The sequence below is a fragment of the Callorhinchus milii genome, unplaced genomic scaffold (genome assembly GCF_018977255.1).
Source record: "Callorhinchus milii isolate IMCB2004 unplaced genomic scaffold, IMCB_Cmil_1.0 Scaffold11, whole genome shotgun sequence".
In the NCBI taxonomy this organism is placed as follows: Eukaryota; Metazoa; Chordata; class Chondrichthyes; order Chimaeriformes; family Callorhinchidae; genus Callorhinchus; species Callorhinchus milii.
Genome location: NW_024704752.1, coordinates 280,631 through 301,259, shown reverse-complemented (window position 1 = coordinate 301,259; position 20,629 = coordinate 280,631). Strand labels below are relative to the sequence as shown.

Here is a 20,629-nt window from a genome sequence, read left to right as displayed (position 1 = left end):
TTATTATTAATATTTTTTTGAAGGAATTATTACACCCGGAAAAGCAATCCACCGGTTGACTAACACCCAGGTTCCTACTTGCTGTTAGGTAAACAGAGGCGTGTGGAGTAAGGAAACTTACCCAATGTTTTGTCTGGTTGGCAATCAAACCCAGGTCCTCTCGCTTGAGGTCTGGGTTTATTTATTTAACAAACAATAATAATTTTGTCACTCAATCCACGACTGTTTGTGGGGCGCTGCTGTGCATAATTTGCTGCTGCGTTTCGCCCACAAAATATAATCAATTCACTTTACAGTATATCCTGTGAAGCGCTTTGAGACGTCTCGAAGACGGGATAAGGCACTGTATCAAATGCAGGGAATATTATGATTGAAGTGCCGATGCGTCTCTTTATAAATTAGCAGTTGTTATGAAACTGAACCTCTAGGCGGCGCTGTAAGACCATATAAGATGAAGTTGCTGCCCACACCGCCCCTGCTGGCCGAGAGCTGCACGAACATCCAGCGAGTTCCCGTCACTGAGCCATCAATTGAATGTGAGTGATCCCAGGTCGGTTCTAGTGCAAACCGCACTTAACAATATGTAAGTGACAAAAGCTTTGTGTCTGTACTCCAACCCTTGGTTCCTGAGCCTCATTTCCAGAGCAGCAGCAATCACTGATGGGACAACAAATCCTATTGTCCACTGGGCTTCCCCACACAATGGGTACCTGTGCCTAATACTCTCTTGAAATCGGTAGGTGATTCCCTCCGCGGAGAGGTTACACTTTCCATTCCAGAAATAGGGAAGTTTCCATGTCTAAGTGGAATACATACGTCGAACTCTGTCTAGTTTGCATCGTAATAGGTTTCTGCATTTGTTAAACCCTGAGGTCATCCAAAAGAATTCCTGTTGTAAATCTCACAAATTAGAGATTTGGCCCTGGCCTAATCTGATGAGATACCCACAAGTGCACTTTCCAAAAAGGATAGAGAGCTGAATATCAAGCATATCTTTTCATCTCCACAAATGGGGGTCTGAACTTTGGTTCTTCAAATGAACCCTCACTGCCTCTCACTGTTGATTAATGCTCACAGAATTTAGGAATGTTTAAAACCAGAAAATACCATTCTCAGCCACCAACCCACAAAGTGCAATGAGATGTGTAGTACTCCTATAGTGTCCAGTTTGCTGTGTCTCTTAACAGGCTTTCTTAATAAGAAATGGGCAGGGCATTTGGGAATAAATTAATCAAATTATTAATCAGGGTGGGTAGGGCATTGGGATTAAATTAGACATCTTGCTCTGACAGCCTGTACAGAATCAATAAACTGAATGGACTCCTTCTGCACTGTAAATTTCTGTGTCTCTGAGTTGAGTCAGTCGGTGAGATTTTTGAAGCGTTTCCAATCCCACGTAATTGTGTATCATTAATTATATATATTATATATGCTTACATGTGTCTAACATTTTTGTGTGGGTGTGTATGAGAGATATGCATGTATTGTATAGCACCTCATGGATAGTACTCGTTATGCCGCTACACATGGATAAACTGAAGTTTGCTTTGAGTGTCCATCAACCTTAATCTGTCTGGACAGGTGGCTGTTTGCAGATGAATTATAAAAATCTGTCCACCTTCCTGGGTAAATATTTGCTAATTAGTTGTGTTTGCAATAAGTGAGTGGATCAGCTGAAACCAGAAAGCCATTATCACATTTTCACCTGAAATTAAAATTGCTCAGTGAACCACTCAGCCCTACCACATGGGAGCTGTGTCCAGCATTCACGGGGGGAGGGGGCAGCTAGTGAGGGCTACTGATTGCACACACAGTCAAGGGAAGAAACACTCACTGGCAGCTGCTGATGGACATTCATTGTGCTGATTCCAGTGCTTTTATGCTGGAAATTGGAAGACTTGAGTTGAGTCAGTAAGTGAGGTTAATGGAGTGGCTCCAATCCCATCTAATTGTTTAATGAATAGAGATGGGCTGAGGCAGAAGGTGGGAGTCAAGCGGCTAAATTTGATGGAAGAGCTCTCCATTTAAATTCCAAGCCTCTTGTGTTTAATTGACAGCAGAAATTCACAGACCATTTAAAGCTGTAACTAATCTTTACACCGTTTCACTTCCGCTTTTGACAGAAACAAACATTTACAGTCAAAGCACTAGACCAATTCTCAATACTATTTCCATAACATATTTAACAAAGGCCCAATAACTTTTCCACAACACGCAAGGAGAACATTTATTACATGTGATTTGATAGTTATCAACAGTGAGACTGTGTGCAATGGGGGAAGTTCTCTGTCTAAGTGAGTGTGGGGTGGGGTGGATATGGGTGTATGTTTGTGTGTGTTCGGTGGGGGCTGTGATCGGAGGCTGACTGTTGCTTTACCTTATGATCTGGGTTTAAATCTTCAGTGGTAGGGGTGACTGACTGTGAGCACCCTGACAGGGGAGGGAAATTGGGGCCAATCCTAATAGCTGTGCACAAAGCTGGCCCTGGCCTGGACCTTGCTCAGGCGGTCTCGTGTGGGAAATGGAAGTTCATGGTTGAGAATAGGGAGCCTGAGGGTAATGGAGGAGATACCCTGAGCGATCTAAGCACTGACTGGTTTCCTTGCATTTGATCAGTATCTGTGATGATCAGCCTGACAGAGGAGGGTAATTGTGCATAAATGTCAGGTCACTCTCCCCAGGTGTTATTTAACATCAGGTGATTATGCGAGAGTGGCTTTATAAAGCAGGACATAGGGTACCCCCACAGTGCAGTGATCGGATCAGCATTGCTGACAGTTTGAGACTGACACACATTGCAGACTGTGCTCCGGTGTTGGCAGCAATGCAGGCTCGGTGCACCCTCACTCTAGCCCTCCTCTCCCTGGCAGCGCTTGGCCTCAGTGCTTTGCCCACACACCTCAGGGACCAGCTCGTTCTCCAGGGATCACCAGCAATGGTAAGTAAGCTTCACCTCACCAGCTTTCAGCCTCTAGGCCTCAACCCAAGCTTGAGTTATTTCTAATTGACAACTTGCCTTCACTCAAGATTAACAGTAAGGATTGTATTAGTGGCTCATAGAATCACAGAATTATACAGCACAGAAGAAGGCCCATCGTGTCTGTGCTGAATCTTTTAAAAGAGCTATCCAAATCAATCCTACTCCCCCGCTCTCCCTATAGCCCTGCAAATCTGTCCTTTCCAAATAATTATCTATTTCTCTCTTAAAAGTTGTTATTAAATCAGCTTCCACCAGCCTTTCAGGCAATGCATTTCAGATCCAAAATTGAATTGAAAACATCTATTAAGTCTCCTCTTAACCTTCTCTGCTCCAAGGAGAATAATCCCAGCTTCTCTACCTCTCATGATAACTGAAGTCCCTCATTCCTGGTACCATTCCGGTCAATCTCCTTTACACCCTCTCCAATGCCTTGACATCCTTCCTAAAGTGTGGGGCCCAGAACTGAACCGAGTCTCTCGCTGAGGCCTAACCAGTGTTTTATATAAAGGTTCATCATAACTTCCTGACTTGTGTATTCTAAGCCCCTATTTATAAAGCCCAGTATCCCGTATGTTTTTTTTTAACAGCTGTATCTACCTGTCCTGCTGCCTTCAAAGATTTCCTTATATGACCCCCAGGTCTCTCTGTTCCTTCACCCCCTTTACGATTCTACCATCAGCTTATATTGCCTCTCCTCATTCTTCCTCCCCAATTGCATCACTTTGCATTTCTCCACATTAAACTTCATTTGCCACGTGTCTGCCCATGTTACCAGTCTGTCATCTGAAAACTTGGAAATTGTACTCCCTATAGTCCAGGTCATTTATATAGATAAAAAAAACATCAGTGGTCCCAATACTGACCCCCGGGGGGACACCACTGTACACTTCCCTCCAGTCAGCAAAACAACCGTTCCCCACACTCTCTGCTTTCTGTCTCCCAGTTCTGTATCCGCTGCCACTGTCCCTTTAATACCGGGGATTTTTATTTTGCTTACAAGTCTCTTATGTGTCACTTTATCAAATGCCTTTTGAAAATCCATATAAACTACATCAACTGCACTACCTTCATCCGCCCTCTCCGTTACTTCATCAAAAACTCTATCAGGTTTGTTAGACATGATTTGCCTTTAACAAATCTGTGCTGGCTGTTGATACTGTGGCATTGACTGCATCCTTTTATCAAGAAAGTACTATTCAGTACGTCAGCCGTGCCCGCTGCCTCCACAAGAAGATTTTCCCTTTAGTCCCTTATTGAGCCCACCCTACCTTTGACTAACCTTTTATTCTTTATATGCTTATAAAATACCTTAGGTTTCCCTTTTATGTTACCTGCTAATCTTTTCTCATACAATCTCTTTGCCCCTTTTGTTTCCTTCTTCAGTTCTTCTCTATACTTTCTATATTCTATTTGATTATCTTGTGTTGTATTGAAGTGTTCACATGTTCGTATTGAATTGTCAGCCTGTCTCACTCTTGCCTTTGAGCCAGAAATAGAGGGTTAAAGCCTCATGCCAGGGAGCTTAGCACAGAGATTTGATGGAATACAATTTCATCCTGTGATACATAGAATGATATGGAACAGAAACAGATCATTCGGTACAGCTAATCTGTATTTGACATAACTTGCCTTTCAGTGCCAACTCATCCCTGAAACTGCCCCAGCTTGTAACTACAGTCATTGCTTGAGACAAACCTTCTGGAGCAATGAGCAGCGAGAGAGATCCCTGTTATTGCAAACGGGAGGATTCTCTGAGCCCAAGAGGAACTCAGTAAAAACATGTCATCCTGTCCGTTACTCAGCATGTGCCTTAACAAAATAAATCTTTTTTTCCTACAGCTGCTAGGCAAATAAAAATGAATCCAATTTTTTCAACCTAAGGTGAGATAATTGACTCTTTTATTCACTTCCTGCTGTGCAAATATCAAAGTGAATAGACTGCTGATGTACTCAGGAGATGGCACACATCTCTCCTCTTGTACTTTATAAAAGCAGCCATTAAACACTCTGATCACCATTGAATGGAAAGCTCACAATAATTGTCACTGAGAGGTAATAATAATAATAATCCGTGCATTTGATATAGCACTTTTCACGTCTTCCAGATGTCTCAAAGCGCTTCACAGAATAGACTATAAAGTGAATTGACTGTATATTTGTGGGCGAAACGCAGCAGCCACTTGTGCACAGCAGTGTCCCACAAACGGTCGTGGATTGGAATGACCAATTTATTTTTTTTGAGGAATTATTATTAGGCGTGTGGAGTAAGGAAACTTGCCCAAGGTTTTGCCCTGCCGGGAATCGAACTCAGGTCTCTCACTTGTAATCACCACAGTTTTAAATACCCTTTAAATAAATGCCCATTAAATACCCTTTGAAGGAATATCCTCTAAATACCTCTGAGCAATGGAATACCGGCAGAAATGCCACAGATGTCCATTTGAAAGGCCAGACCCCTAGTACTGACGAAAGGTCATCGACCTGAAACGTTAACTTATTTTCTTCTCTCCATAGATACTGCCAGACCTGCTGAGTGTTCCAAGCAATTTCTGTTTTTATCCCAAGGCTCGGTGTTTTGTTGGTGTCAGTCAGAAAGTACTCGTCACAAGTGCGTTGTGTCGGGACTACCATCTCAAATGGTCTAGGCCAGTGATGGCCAACTTGCAGCCTGCGTGACTAATTTACACGTGTGTATTGTAAGTTGGTCATCCCTGGCGAGGCTGACACTGCAAATCAGCCGTCTTTTGGAGAGTTTCAACAGCATAATGATGCCATGTGTAATAATGGACCTTTTAAGCAGGGATTAATTACATTGTCCTGTGTAAATATCACTTGACAGCAATTAATCATGAAGCATTTGGGAGCGATTTGACGTGATAAGGTGCTATAAAAAAATTGGATTTGACTTGTTGTCATGTCTAACAAATCTAATAGAATTTTTTGATGAGGTAACGGAGAGGGTGGATAAAGGTAGTGCAGTTGATGTCGTTTATATGGACTTTCAAAAGGCATTTGACAAAGTGCCACATGAAAGACTTGTAAGAAAGATAGAAGCCAATGGTATAAAAGGGGCAGCGGATCCCGAACGGGCCGGGAGACAGAAAGCAGAGAGTGGTGGTGAACGGCTGCTTTTCTGACTGGAGGGAAGTGTACAGTGGCGTTCCGCAGGAATCGGTATTAGGACCACTGCTCTTCTTAATATATATAAACTTGGACTTGGGTATAGCAAGTACCATTTCCAAGTTTGTGGATGACACAAAGTTAGGGAGGGGGTAAACAGTGAGAAGGACAGGAACCAACTGCAGGAAGACATAGACAGAATGGTACAATGGGCGACACATGGCAGATGAGTTTCAATGTAGAGAAATGTGAGGTAATGCATTTTGGTAGAAAGAATGAGGGGCAATATAGGCGGTAATACAATCTTAAGGGGGTAAAAGAACAGAGAGACCTGGGGGTGCAGGTAAATGAATCCTTGAAGGTGGAGGGACAGGTAGATACAGCTGTAAAAAGGGCATCTGGGATACTGGGCTTTATAAACAGGGGCATAGAGTACAAGAATCAGGAGATTATGATTAACTTATATAAAACACTGGTTAGGCTTCAGTTAGAATACTGCGCCCAGTTCTGGGCACCGCACTATAGGAAGGATGTTAAGGCATTGGAAAGGGTACAGAGGAGATTTACGAGGATGGTACCAGGAATGAGGGACCTTGATGATGAGGAAAGGGTAGAGAGGCCGAGATTATTCTCATTGGAGCAGAGAAGGTTACGAGGACCTGATAGAGGTCTTCAAAATCAAAATCATTTGATAGGTTAGAAAGGGAACAACTGTTTCCACTGGTGGGTGTGTCGGTGACTCGAGGTCACAGATTCAAAATAGTCTCTAAAAGAAGCCGAGGGGAGGGGAGAAGACATTTTTCACGCAGCGAGTTGTTGGAATCTGGAAGCCATTACCTGAAAGGGCGGTCGAGGCCGATTCGATAACTACTTTTAAAAACGCGGTGGACGGGTATTTGAGGAGGACGGGTTTGCAGGTTATGGGGTAAGGGCCGGGAGTGGGATTGACATTAATTGCTCTATTCAAAGAGCCGCACAGACTCGATGGGCCGAATGGCCTCTTTTTGTGCTGTACGATTCTATGATTCTATGATTCTATGTGCTTGCACTGGAGGGTGTGTGTCAGCAGGCGGCGCTCTGCCCTCGCTGGGTTACTGCTGTTTTTACATTATTATAGACATTGAGAAGCAGATCAGAAATCTCCGCTTATTAAACACTATAGTGAGGACAGAATGCTGACGCGCCTGCTCTTAAACTCAGATAGGGGTCAGAGAGGTGACACTATGTAATTACAGAGAACAAATGTCAAAATAAACTAGGTTGCCCTATTTAGAATGTTCCAGAAAGTTTAGAGTCTAATGTAGCTACTCAGGGTGCAGCAGGGACGGAGGAGACTGGGAGGGAAAGGATGGATTGTGATAGTGTTTTAATAATAATAATCCCTGCATTTGATATAGTGCCTTATCACGTCTTTGAGATGTCTCAAAGCGCTTCACAGAATATACTGTAAAGTGAAATAACAGTAGTTGCTGGGAACACACAGCAGATCAGGCTGCATCTAAGGAGAGAGGAAAGTGAGGTCATGTTTCAGGTAACGATGACCTTTCATCAGAACTGGAAAGTGAATTGACTGTATATTTTATACAGTATTTTATGTGACAACACGCTGTATTTCAGCACAATCAGTTGAATCTCAACGACACTGGCTGTTACGTCAGTAATCTCAGCATCTCAGGGGTCAGTGGATGGAGTGCGCAGGAGGGGGACAGTGCTGCGGAGGTCAGAGATTGTGTTCACTCTGTGATTGGCCGATGCTATTCATGTTATGAGCCACTCAGTCTGTCCTGCGTTGTGTGGCCGCCAGCGGGTGACTTTGCTCTCACCGCTTGTTTGCAGGAGCTGCGGGATGGTGTGGTCCGGGAGCTGATACAGGCAGTGGCCGATGCAGAGAGCAAACCCCAGAGTGAGGAGGCAGCAGAGGACTTCGCTCCAGATGAAAAGGCTGAACTACGGCTTGCGCTGGCTCCACGGTGGCGGAAAGATTGTAAAAATTTCTTCTGGAAAACTTACACTTTGTGCTAATCCTGTGCCAGCGTTAAAGCCTGACTGAACCACAACCGTCTGGCTGGCGAGAGGTCTTAATTAATGTGTAATATGAATTGTTTGCTATTTAGCATGCCTCAATTATTGTTAATCCTTTACTCATTGTGAATTCTTAATCAAGTGTTTACTGTTACGGGGAACAATAAATCATCATCATAGCTATATTCTGCAATGTGTGAAATATTTGTAAACGATTTGGTGATTTTTTTAAATGTTGATTCAAGTGACAACTGTCAATGTTGGGGAACTAAAGTTTCAGGGCTCAACGTCAGCTCTGCACTCACACTTCGTATTGAGGCCATTCTGGACTGCAGGAAGGATGTCAAGGCCAAAGGTAGGGCACATTCACTGGACATCTCATTCTTTCATCCAACAGCCTCCATCACTGCTGCACCCAGACAATAGTCACGGCAGAACCATAGACATTTAAAGCACAGGAGAAGACCATTCTGCCCATAGTCTCTGTGTTCCCCTTAAAGAGCAACCTTTTGGGGCCCATTTATATGCCCATTCCCAAAACCCTGTAATTTAATCTATCTACCATTCCATCTCAACCTGCCTTTCATCTCACTGACCTGATCAAAGTCACAAATAACATTCTCTTTCCTCAGCGTCTTGACCTCTCTGCCACCTACCACACGTAACTCTATCTCTCTGTCTTCACCCTTGATTCCAGGACCACTGTTGAACTGACCGGTTGTCTTTTGGACATCCTGGATGTCCTGGATGAGAGCTAAACTTTCTCTAGTTAAATGTTGACAAGACATCAACACCTTTTCACTTCAGGTACTACAGCATCAATCCACACAGGTGCACTCTCCACCTCATGGAAAGCGTGATGAAAGCATGGATCAGGGTCTCGGGGGCCTGCGGCGAGAGGCAGTGATGGAGGTGGGCAATACTGCGGAGGTGGTGAAAGCCGGAACGGGTCACAGCACGAATGTGGGGTTTGAAGGATAGCTGAGGGTCGAAAAGGACTCCGAGGTTTTGGATTGACTCAGTGAGGTGAAGAGCACAGCCGTGGGTGGGGATAATGCAGTGTTTGACAAACATTTTCCCATAATAATTGTAAGTTTCCCATATGCCGACTGTATCCCAGGACTGAGATGGCAACATTACATTGTCACAAAGTAACCCTCCAGGATATTCGTTACATTCTTGCAAAGTACAGTAGCCACTGGCCATTGGCTACCAACCCAGAGACTCACATCCCCCCGAGACTCATACGTCCACCTGCACCCACCCCCCCCAACCCCGACTAACTCACACCCTGAGACTGACATCCCCCCCAGAGACTGACAGCCCCCCGAGACTGACATTCCTTCCCAGGGACTGATATCTCCCCCAGAGATTGTCATGCAACCCCCCTCCCCCAAGGGACTGACATCACCCCCAGAGACTGACAACGCCCCCCCCTCCCCAAGAGACTGATATCCCCCCAGAAACTGACATCCCGCCCGAGACTGACATCACCCCCAGAGACTGACATCCCCCCCCACAGAGACTGATAACCCCCAGAGACTGACATCCCCCCGAGACTGGCATCCCTCCCCAGGGACTGATATGCCCCCAGAGACAGACATGCCCCACCCAGAGACTGACATCACCCCCAGAGACAGATATCACCCCCAGAGACTGAATTCCACCCCCCCACCACCGGAAACTCACATTCCCCGCAGAGATTGACATCCCTCCCAGATACTGATATCCCTCTCCAGAGACTGAAATCCCCCCCAAAGAGACTTATATCCCCCCCAGAGACTGATAACCCCCAGAGACTGACATCCCCCCAGAGACTGATATCCTGACACCGCCCCCCCACCCCCCAAGACTAACATAGCCCACAGAGACTGATATCCACCCCAGAGGCTGTCATCCCCCCAGAAACTGACATCTGCCCCAGAGACTGATATCACGCCCAGAGACTGACATCCCCACCAGAAACTGACATTCCATCCCAGAGACTGGCATCCCTCCCCTCCCCCCTCCCCTCCCCCCGAGACTCAAATCCACTCCCCGAGATGGACATCCCTCCATATCCCCACCAGAGACTGACATCCACCCCCAGAGACTGATATCACGCCCAGAGATGACATCCCCCCCAGAGACTGACATCCCCCCCAGAGACTAACATCATTCCCAGAGACTGACATCCCCCCAGAGACTGATATTCCCCTCAAACACTGAAATCCCACCCCCCAGAGACTGACGTTCCTCCCCAGAGACTGGTATCACTCCCAGACACTGACAACCAACCCAGAGACTGATATCACCCCCAGAGAATGACATCCCCCACCAGAGAATGACATGCCACCCCGCCCCCCAGAGACTGATATCACTCCCAGACACTGACAACCCACCCAGAGACTGATATCACGCCCAGAGACTGAAACACCCCCACCCCCAGAGACTCACATCAGCCCCAGAGACGGATATCACCCCCAGAGACTGAAACCCCTCCCCCACTACCAGAGACTCACATCCCCCCCAGAGACTGACATCCTTTCCCAAGGACTGATATCGACCCAGAGACTGACATCCACCCCCCAGAGACTGATATCCTCCCAGAGACTGACATGCCCCACCAAGAGACTGATATCACCCCCAGAGACAGCTATCACCCCCAGAGACTGACATCCCTCCATATCCCCATCAGACTGATATCCCCCCCCACGAGACTGATATCCACCCCCCAAGATTGACATCCCTCCATATCCCCACCAGAGACTGACATCCTCCCCCAGAGACTGAAATCCCCCCCAGAGACTGACATGCCTACCCCATCGAGACTGATATTTCCCCCAGAAACTGATATTCCCCCTCAGTGAATCACAGCTCCCCCCCCCCACAGAGACTGATATCCACCCCCAGAGACTCACATTGCTCCCCAGAGGCTGGCATCCCTCCCCCCCAGAGACTGACATTCCCCCCAGAGACTGTCATCCCCCACAAAGACTGATAATCCCCCAGAGACTGACATCCACCCCCAGAGTCTGACATCCCCCTCCCAGAAACTAATATCCCCCCAAAGACTGACATCCCTTCCCAGAGACTGACATCCCCCCCCACCCCAGAGACTCACATCCCTCCAGAGACTGACATCCCCCCCCCAGAGACTGACATACCCCCCCATAGACTGATATCCCCCCCAGAGACTGACATACCCCCCCATAGACTGATATCCCCGCCAGAGACTGATATCCACCCCCAGAAACTGACATCCCCCCAAAGACTGACATCCCTTCCCAGAGACTGACATCCCCCCCCCACCCCAGAGACTCACATCCCTCCAGAGACTGATATCCTCCCCAGAGACTGATATCCCCCAACTAGAGACTGATAATCCCCCCCAGAGACTGATATCCCCCCCAGAGACTGACATCCACCCCACAGAGACTGATATCACCCCACCCCAGAAACTGACATCTCTCCCCTCCCTGAGACTGATATCCCCCCCAGAGACTGACATCCTCCCCCCCCCAGACTGATATCCCCCCTGAGATGACATACCCCCCTTAGACTGATATCCCTCCCAGAGACTGACAACCCCACAGAGACTGACATCCCCCCCAGAGACTGACATCCCCCCCCCCAGACTGATATCCCCCCTGAGACTGACATCCCCCCCATAGACTGATATGCCCCCCATAGACTGATATCCCCCCCAGAGACTGACATACCCTCCCATAGACTGATATCCCCCCCCAGAGACTGATATCCCCCACAGAAACTGACATCCCCCCCCACAGAGACTGACATCCCCCCCAGAGACTGACATCTCCCACCTAGAGACTGATATCCCCCCGCCCCAGAGACTCAATCCCTCGCAGAGACTGACATCCCCCCCAGAGACTGACATAATCCCCCCCAGAGACTGATATCCCCCCCAGAGACTGATATCCCTCACAGAAACTGACATCCGCCCCCACAGAGACTGATATCCCCCAGAGACTGACATCCTCCCCACAGAGACTGATATCCCCCCCATAGACTGATATCCCCCCCAGAGACTGATATCCCCCCCAGAGACTGATATCCCCCCCAGAGACTGACATCCACCCCACAGAGTCTGATATCTCCCCCAGAGACTGATATCCCCCCCCAGAGACTGATATCCCCCCCCAGAGACTGATATCCCTCACAGAAACTGACATCCGCCCCCACAGAGACTGATATCCCCCCCAGAGACTGACATCCTCCCCACAGAGACTGATATCCCCCCCAGAGACTGATATCCCCCCAGAGACTGACATCCACCCCACAGAGTCTGATATCTCCCCCAGAGACTGATATCCCCCCAGAGACTGATATTCCCCCAGAGACTGATAACCCCCCCAGAGACTGACATACCCCCCCATAGACTGATATCCCCCCCAGAGACTGACATCCTCCCCACAGAGACTGATATCCCCCCCAGAGACTGACATCCACCCCACAGAGTCTGATATCTCCCCCAGAGACTGATATCCCCCCCAGAGACTGATATCCCCCCAGAGACTGATAACCCCCCAGAGACTGAAACCCCCCTCCCAGAGACTGACATACCCCCCCATAGACTGATATCCCCCCAAGAGACTGATATCCCCCCCAGAGACTGATATGCCCCCCAGAGACTGACATCCACCCCACAGAGACTGATATCACCCCACCCCAGAAACTGACATCTCTCCCCTCCCCGAGACTGATATCCCCCCCAGAGACTGACACCCCCCAGAGACTGACATCCCCCCCCAGACTGATATCCCCCCTGAGACTGACATACCCCCCCATAGACTGATACCCCGCCCATAGACTGACAACCCCCCAGAGACTGACATCCCCCCCAGAGACTGACATACCCCCCCATAGACTGATATCCCCCCCAGAGACTGACATACCCCCCCATAGACTGATACCCCGCCCATAGACTGACAACCCCCAGAGACTGACATCCCCCCCAGAGACTGACATACCCCCTCATAGACTGATATCCCCCCCCAGAGACTGACATCCCCGCGCCCCCATCCCAAGACTGAGAACAACAGGAAATTACATTTACACCGCACATTTTATGCGAGGAAGATGTTGAAAGGCACTGGACAGTCAAAAATTTGGGAGTGGGAGACTTGGAGCTGGAGTCTGCTGAGCAGAGAGCGCGGACAGGTTGATATCACATCGAACCCCCACAGACTGACAGCCACCAGCCCAGCCTCACCAAGTACTTCCCTGCCTGAGGAACTCACTCCCACGTCAGTCACTACTTTATCACTTTCACTCAAAGTCAAGCTTTATTCATCAAGGTTCAAGCGGGAAGCGATTTTAGCAGTCTTTATTTCTTAAATTCTAACTAAACTTCCTACTTGTTCATGACAAGGATCTTTAAATCCAATACAAAATCCACAATAATAATAATATGGGACCTTATAACGCTTCACTGGAATTCACTGGAAGCTTATGTGAAGGCCAATGCCAACAACAATAAGGCAACGGCCAAATCCACAAAAATGGGGAGAAAATACAAGCTATCGGCTCGCTGACCCGAAAGGGTGTTTAGGGGGAACCTGTTAAATAGTGTGTGGAACTCGGCTGTAAACCCCGGGACCGGTCATTGGATGCAGTACAGTCCAATGCATTTCACCAGGATCAATATCACCAGTTAATATCACAACAGAGAGAAGAAGCAAACGCTCTTTGCAGCTGAGAGAATAATATCTTATTTCCCGCAAATGAAATTCTCAAAGTTTGTTGTTGGGAAGCAAGCAGCGAATATCTGGATATAATGTGACGGAATCAGAGGCAGACCCACAGGTCAATGGGCGCCAATTCTGTAATAAAGTGAGCAATCCAACTCTTTCCTTTGGTCTGCGGTGTTCGGAGGATAAAATAGGTTATTTTTATTAACGACAAATGCTGTCGATCGCGTGTAAAATGCCAGATATACAACCGAACCGGGGTTTTCATCTAAATATCACCAAGTTGTCTGCGTTTGCATTTGTCCCTTCGGATGGGATGACACACGCGTGGGTCTCAAAGAGCGAGAATTATCCTATTTCACTCAGAAATGGTAAATAAATTAACAAGTGGAATGAGTGTGTCGAATGGGAAGCGTTTGGTTGCAATGATTGTCTGTCCCCCGAGCAGTGAAGATTGACCTCAACTCTTCTCATTCTCCGCCCAAGTAACAGCTCATCAATCTCCCCCTCCCACTTAGAAAACCACAATAGATTTTTTATGTAGGGATGAGACACGCTTCCCTGCCTTCACTTTTCGTGTAAGATAAAACATCACAGGCATTGTGTGTCTTGCTATCCCCCGCCCCCGGGTTACACGGGACAGAATCCATTAACTACGACAAGCGCCGCACTTATCTTGTCAAAACACGCCGACATCTAAATAACAATTCTCAATGGATTAATATATTCAACAGAAATCCCATTAATGTATCTGAAATGTATTTTGGTCACCGCGTGCTATTGTTGGAGATGTCTTTCTTGTCACATCACACCAACTTTGTCTGAAAGCAAGGCAGCCAACAGCCAAACCTGCACAAAACTCTACATTAACTTGTTGTTGCAATAATTAGCAAAATAAATAATCGTTGCCAGCACGGGCCCTGTACTGTCGCCAAGACCCAAATTAACCGTTTGCGCTAAACTCTTAACGGTTTATGGTATTGTCTAATTCAATCCACCCCACAACATTACACATACTGTATCCTGGAGCCGACACAGCGCGATCCTCAGCCAGCAATCCCCGCGTGTGAACACTTCCCACCCGCTAACCCGGTCACACACCGAGACCCCGAGCCGTTGGTACACAGGAGGTTCCAGTTCCGCGGGAGAGTGCAATCAGATTGCCGACTTCAGGAGATATACTGTTTGCATGAACACAAAGGGTACCTTTAGTGTTTTATTGCCTCAGAAACCTCGGCCCGGGTATATGGCCCAGGGAATATGACCAAGGCGTACAGTCCGAGTAAAGATTAAAGGAAAATTAAATAACTATAATGTATTTGCTCCATAGTCCGTCGTAACGGAGTAATGAGCACTAACGAATTAACATTTCTCCGGTTGCACGTTGTATCTTTGAACACGATGCAGGTGGAGATGGCGTTGCTATTTGCCAATTATCCGAGCACAGAGATCATTAGCAGTGAACATTACCAGCAGGACAACACAAACACACTACAGAATGTTAAAGCGTTTGGTACAGATGTCCAATTCAGGCTGATCCTGGGATTAGCTGTACCTGCCCTGACATTGTTCCCTCACTGTAACCTTAGATCACCATAAATCACTTGTTAGATAATTTGATCCGTGTCACACAAGTATTATGATACGCATCTCTAATCTTTTAAAAATATTGAAGTTATTTACGAAGGGAGATTAAGGACGTGTATGTAACCCGTGTCATACCCACTCCCCTGTAATAAGGTGGATTTGTCTTTATGAATAACAATAAAATAAACGTTGTCTGTAAACGCCATACTTGGGTTAGGGTTACATGAATCAGCCTTTACCCGGGGTGACCGGTGACAGACATTTAACTAATACACCTTTTACGGGGAGTAATTTGCAACTGGTTGCCATCTTTTCAATGAAATTATTGCATTGGGACATTGGGAACAAAAGACCTAGCCCGCGCTATTAAATCGTTAGATTTATGTTGGGAAAGATGTGTAGGGGATGGTTTGTAGCGGATGGTCTGCAGGGAGATGGTGTAGGGGTTGGTGTGTAGGGGATGGTGTATAAGAGATGGTTTAGGGGATGGTGTGAAGGAGATGGTGTAGGGGGTGGTGTGTAGGGGATGCTGTAGGGGATGGTGTATATGAAATGGTGTAGGGGTTGGTGTGTAGGGGATGGTGTAGGGGTTGGTGTGTTGGGGATGGTGTAGGTGTTGGTGTGTAGGAGGTGGTGTTGGGTGATGGTGTATAAGAGATGGTTTAGGGGATGGTGTGAAGGAGATGGTGTAGGGGGTGGTGTGTAGGGGATGGTGTAGGGGATGGTGTGTAGGAGATGGTGTTGGGTGATGGTGTATAAGAGATGGTTTAGGGGATGGTGTGAAGGAGATGGTGTAGGGGGTGGTGTGGAGGGGATGGTGTAGGGGATGGTGTAGGGGTTGGTGTGTAGGAGATGGTGTTGGGTGATGGTGTATAAGAGATGGTTTAGGGGATGGTGTGAAGGAGATGGTGTAGGGGGTGGTGTGTAGGGGATGGTGTAGGGGATGGTGTAGGGGTTGGTGTGTAGGAGATGGGGTAGGGCGTGGTGTGTAGAGGATGTTGTAGAGGATGGTGTATATGAGATGGTGTAGGAGGTGGTGCGTAGGGGATGGTGTAGGGAATGGTGTATAGGAGATGGTGTAGGGGGTGGTGTGTTGGGGACGGTGTGTTGCACATGGTGTGTAGTGAATGGATTAGGGGCTGGTATAGGGGACGGTGTTTTGAGGATGGTCAGTAGGGGTTGATGTTGGCGATGGTGTGTTGGGAATGGTGAATATGGAAAAATGTATTGGAGATGGTCGGGAGGGGATGACGTATTGGGGATGGTGTGTTGTGGATGATGCATAGGGGATGGAGTAGGAGATGGTATAGGGGATGGTGTGTAGGAGATGGAGTAGGGGTTGGTGTTAGGGATGGTGTGTCGGGGATGGTAAAAAAGAATAGTGTATTGGGCATGGTGTGTGGACAATGGTGTGTAGGGGATGGTGTGTTGAGAATGGTGTGCAGAGGATGGTGTGTTGGCAATGGTGTGTAGAGGATGCTGTGTAGTGGATGATGTGTTTGGGATGTTGTGTAGAGGATGGTGTGTTGAGGATGGTATTCGGGATGGTGTGCAGAGTATTGTGTGTAGTGAATAGTGTGTTGGTTATGGTTTTCGGGGGTGGTGTGTAGGTGATGGTGTGTAGAGGATGGTGGGTAGTGGATGGTGTGTTGTGGATGGTTCGTAGAGGATGGTGTGCAGTGGATGGTGTGCTCGGGATGGTGTGTAGAGGATGGTTTGTAGTGGATGGTGTGTTGGGGATGGTGTTCGGAATGATGAGAAGAGAATGGTGTGTAGGGGATGAGGTGTTGGGTAGGGTGTTGTGGATGGTTTGTAGAGGATGGTATGTAGGGGATGGTGTGTAGAAGTGTTTGGGATGGTGTGGAGAGGATGGTGTTTTGGGGATGGTGTGTTTGGGATGGTGTGTAGAGGATGTTGTGTAAGGGATGGTGTGCAGAGGATGGTATGTAGTGGATGGTGTGTTGGGATGGTGTGTAGAGAATAGTGTGTGGAGGATGGTGTCTGGAGGATGGTGTGTAGCGGATGGTATGTTGCGAATGGTGTTTGGGATGGTGTGTAGTGGATGCTGTTTAGTGGATGGTATGTTGTGGATGCTGTATAGGGGATTGTGTGTAATGGATTGTGTGTAAGGGATGGTGTGTAGTGGTTGGTGTGTAGAGGATAGTGTGTAGTGGATGGTGTGTGGTGGTTGGTTTGTAGAGGATAGTGTATAGTGGACGGTGTGTGGTGGTTGGTGCGTTGGGCATGGTGTGCGGAGGATGGTGTTCGCGATGGTGTGTAGAAGACTGTTTGTAGAGGATGCTGTGCAGTGAAGGGTGTGTTGGGGATGGTATGTAGTGAATGGTGTGTAATGGATAGTGTTAAGGGATGGTGTATATGGGATGGTGTGTAGAGGATGGTGTGTTGGGGATGGTGTGTTCAGGATGTCCTTCTAATATTTTGCACTACAGTATTAGAATTGAAAAGTTTGCCTCTTGTTTTTGCTCTGTATTTAAATCCATAGAATTAATAAGAAAAAAAATGTAATATTTAAGAGGAGGTGGACGTGGTACGAATCTCTGCCCTAATCTTAAAAGCCTCGTCACGGCCGGATGGGTGGGGGTGGGAGAGTCAACGTATCGGAGGCGATAACATCCCCAAGTGGCGAGGTTATGGACATTATCTCAATACTCGTCACGTGGGTTATTATTTTGTTCGATGATGTGACTAAATTGAGCATAAATTGCTTAAATCTCTGAGGACATTTGCTTTTGACGTCAGAAGGTGGCGTGAGGCGGCTTTATAAGGCGAGTCTATGGACACCAGGACCAGAAGATCCAGACGAGGCAGAGCGTCCAGAGAGCCGGTGCTGAACCACGAGCGTTCCTCCGTTCCTCTCTCGCTCCTCCTTTGACAGTTTGGTGCCGTCGCCCCGAGATGTCGTGCGGCCGAGTGCAGTGCGCCCTGGCGTTGCTCTCCATCGCCCTGACAGTGCTGAGTGTCACCTCGGCGCCAGCACACGACAGGTACCGCGAAATCCTGCAGCGATCACTGGCCGCGGCGGGAGCCAGGAGTAAACCGGTAAGACAGCCGATTCCACACTGGGTAATTAATATCTGACAAGGTTGCTAAATACACATATTTACAACATTGACCTGTATTTCTAAAGTACATTCATTTGGGATTTTTGACTGGAGCTAATTATCCGACCGTCAGATTTTATTTCCTCATTTCTGTAATTCTGAATATAGCGCATTTCAGATGTCAGTCTATAACTGTAAAGGAGATATCACGGTAACTCGTCTCTAACTTGCACAGAGGCAGATGCGCACCTGCCAGGATCGCCGATGGCCCCAGAGACACACCCCGATCTGGAGCCCCGGTACCGCGGCTCTCGGGCTCTGAGGATAACATTCCAAACCATCAGATTACCGCACTCTCAGTCTCAGGGCAACTGCTCAGTGCCGCCGAGGACCCATAGCTCCCGAGCGCTCCGTGTCAGTCGTGTAGTTGGAACCGTTGACACCTTGAGAGCCATTCATTCGTCTAAACCAGTTTTATTTTAATGATTAATGCATCAATTGGCATCAAACGACAATTTTAACTTTCAAGATTTGAGACAGTTTCTAACTGAACTTCCCCCAAAATCTCTTCCGACAATTGTCCCCATAAACAGAAACCTCCCGAACACAGCACAAGAACCAAGTTAAACAGCTACAGATTGTAAGTAGCTGTCAAAACAACCGCGTAACTAGTAACTAGTCCGGTTGGTGCATTTCTGGGCACAATAGAGAGGACTCCAGACTCCAGGCTGAAAACCTTACATCTTTCTTACATTTACTAAAACATTGATATCTCCTAAGCTGAGAGAGCACATCCGTGTTCACCCCCCACCCCCACCCCCACCCCGGAGCGCTGGCCTCTCATGTAGCCAATGGCTTAGAACCTATTTCTCCGGGAAAGTGAATGCTCGTGATTTACATTCCGGTTTCTGAATTGAGTGATTTTCAGACATTTCTTGTCTTAGTGAGTAGTTTGGACTGAGGAGGAGTTTGACGTATATAGGAGGTGGGAGTCACTGAGCCATAAACAGACAAACACGCTGATTTTCCTGATCTTCACACAAACAGCCAAAGCTGGAGAGGAAACTGCGCCAAACGATACATTTTTGTGAATGTAGTCATTAATCCGGGTTGAGTAATCAGCCATCAGCTGCTTGCCATGTGTACATGTGCCTCACTGATTACTGTTCTCTTGTGTTACTGTTCTCAGGAGCTGACCAAGTACAGCCTGGCTCAGCTGTTGGCGGAATTGGCCAACGCGGAGAACGAGGCGCTGGAGGCGGAGGACATGGCCCGAGCAACCGCACAGGACGAAGTAAGGGTTGAATTGGAGAGATCGGCCAACCCCAACCTGGCGCAGAGAGAGCGCAAAGCGGGCTGTAAAAGCTTCTTCTGGAAAACCTTCACTTCCTGCTAACTCTGAGCAGCCCCCACCACCCCTCTCACACACACTCATACACACACTTTCCCTGACCCCCACCCCTCCCATCCCCACCCTACACACAAAGTTTTCCCGATCCCCCGCCACACACACACACACACACATTGTATTTGTCTTACGCTACGTGGTCTGTTCTGATTTTAACATACTGTAAATAAAACACATGGTGATGATAATTCAACCTAATTTATTGTGACAGAACCTTTAGATGGGGTTGTGACTGTATAGTTACCCACTCTTTCTGGCTAGAGGTGTATGTATTATTTTTAATTTGTATGTCGCAATGAAATACATGTTTGAAACTGAAACCATCTCTTCTCTTTCTTGCCTGACGTGTGAAAGTCGCTGGTTACCCGGCTCAGCTCCATCACTGACGGCAAAGCGTAGCTGTAACATTACACGAGTTCTATATATTTATATCACTTTCTCAAAACGTAAACCATTGTATCACAGATGTCTTTTCAGCGATGTGGAGTCCTGTAGCTCAGTGGTTAGAGCACTCGCTTTGCAAGTGAGAGACCTGAGTTCAATCCCCGGGGGGTCAGGGCCAAACCTCGGGCAAGTTTCCTTACTCCACACAGAGCCTAATAATAATCCTCCAAAACCAAAAACAATAATAAATTGGTCATTTTCAATCTACGACTGTTTGTGGGACATTGCTGTGCGCAATTGGCTGCCGCGTTCGCCCACAAATATACAGTCAATTCACTTTACAGTGTGTTCTGTGAAGTGCTTTGGGACATCC

At 47.4% G+C, this 20,629-nt stretch overlaps 2 protein-coding genes across 2 annotated transcripts; both read left to right on the top strand.

Moving 5' to 3' along the window:
- Nucleotides 1-2,822: 2,822 nt before the first annotated feature.
- LOC103191407 (somatostatin-1-like) lies at nt 2,823-8,276 on the top strand. Its single transcript, XM_007912396.2, has 2 exons — nt 2,823-2,938; nt 7,937-8,276. The coding sequence occupies exons 1-2, from the start codon at nt 2,825-2,827 to the stop codon at nt 8,120-8,122; spliced, it is 300 nt and encodes a 99-aa protein (XP_007910587.1). The 5' UTR covers nt 2,823-2,824; the 3' UTR covers nt 8,123-8,276.
- A 9,406-nt stretch (nt 8,277-17,682) lies between these two features.
- Nucleotides 17,683-20,192, top strand: LOC103191406 (somatostatin-1A-like). Its single transcript, XM_007912395.2, has 3 exons — nt 17,683-17,731; nt 18,163-18,462; nt 19,654-20,192. The coding sequence occupies exons 2-3, from the start codon at nt 18,319-18,321 to the stop codon at nt 19,858-19,860; spliced, it is 351 nt and encodes a 116-aa protein (XP_007910586.1). The 5' UTR covers nt 17,683-17,731; nt 18,163-18,318; the 3' UTR covers nt 19,861-20,192.
- The last annotated feature ends 437 nt before the right edge of the window (nt 20,193-20,629 follow it).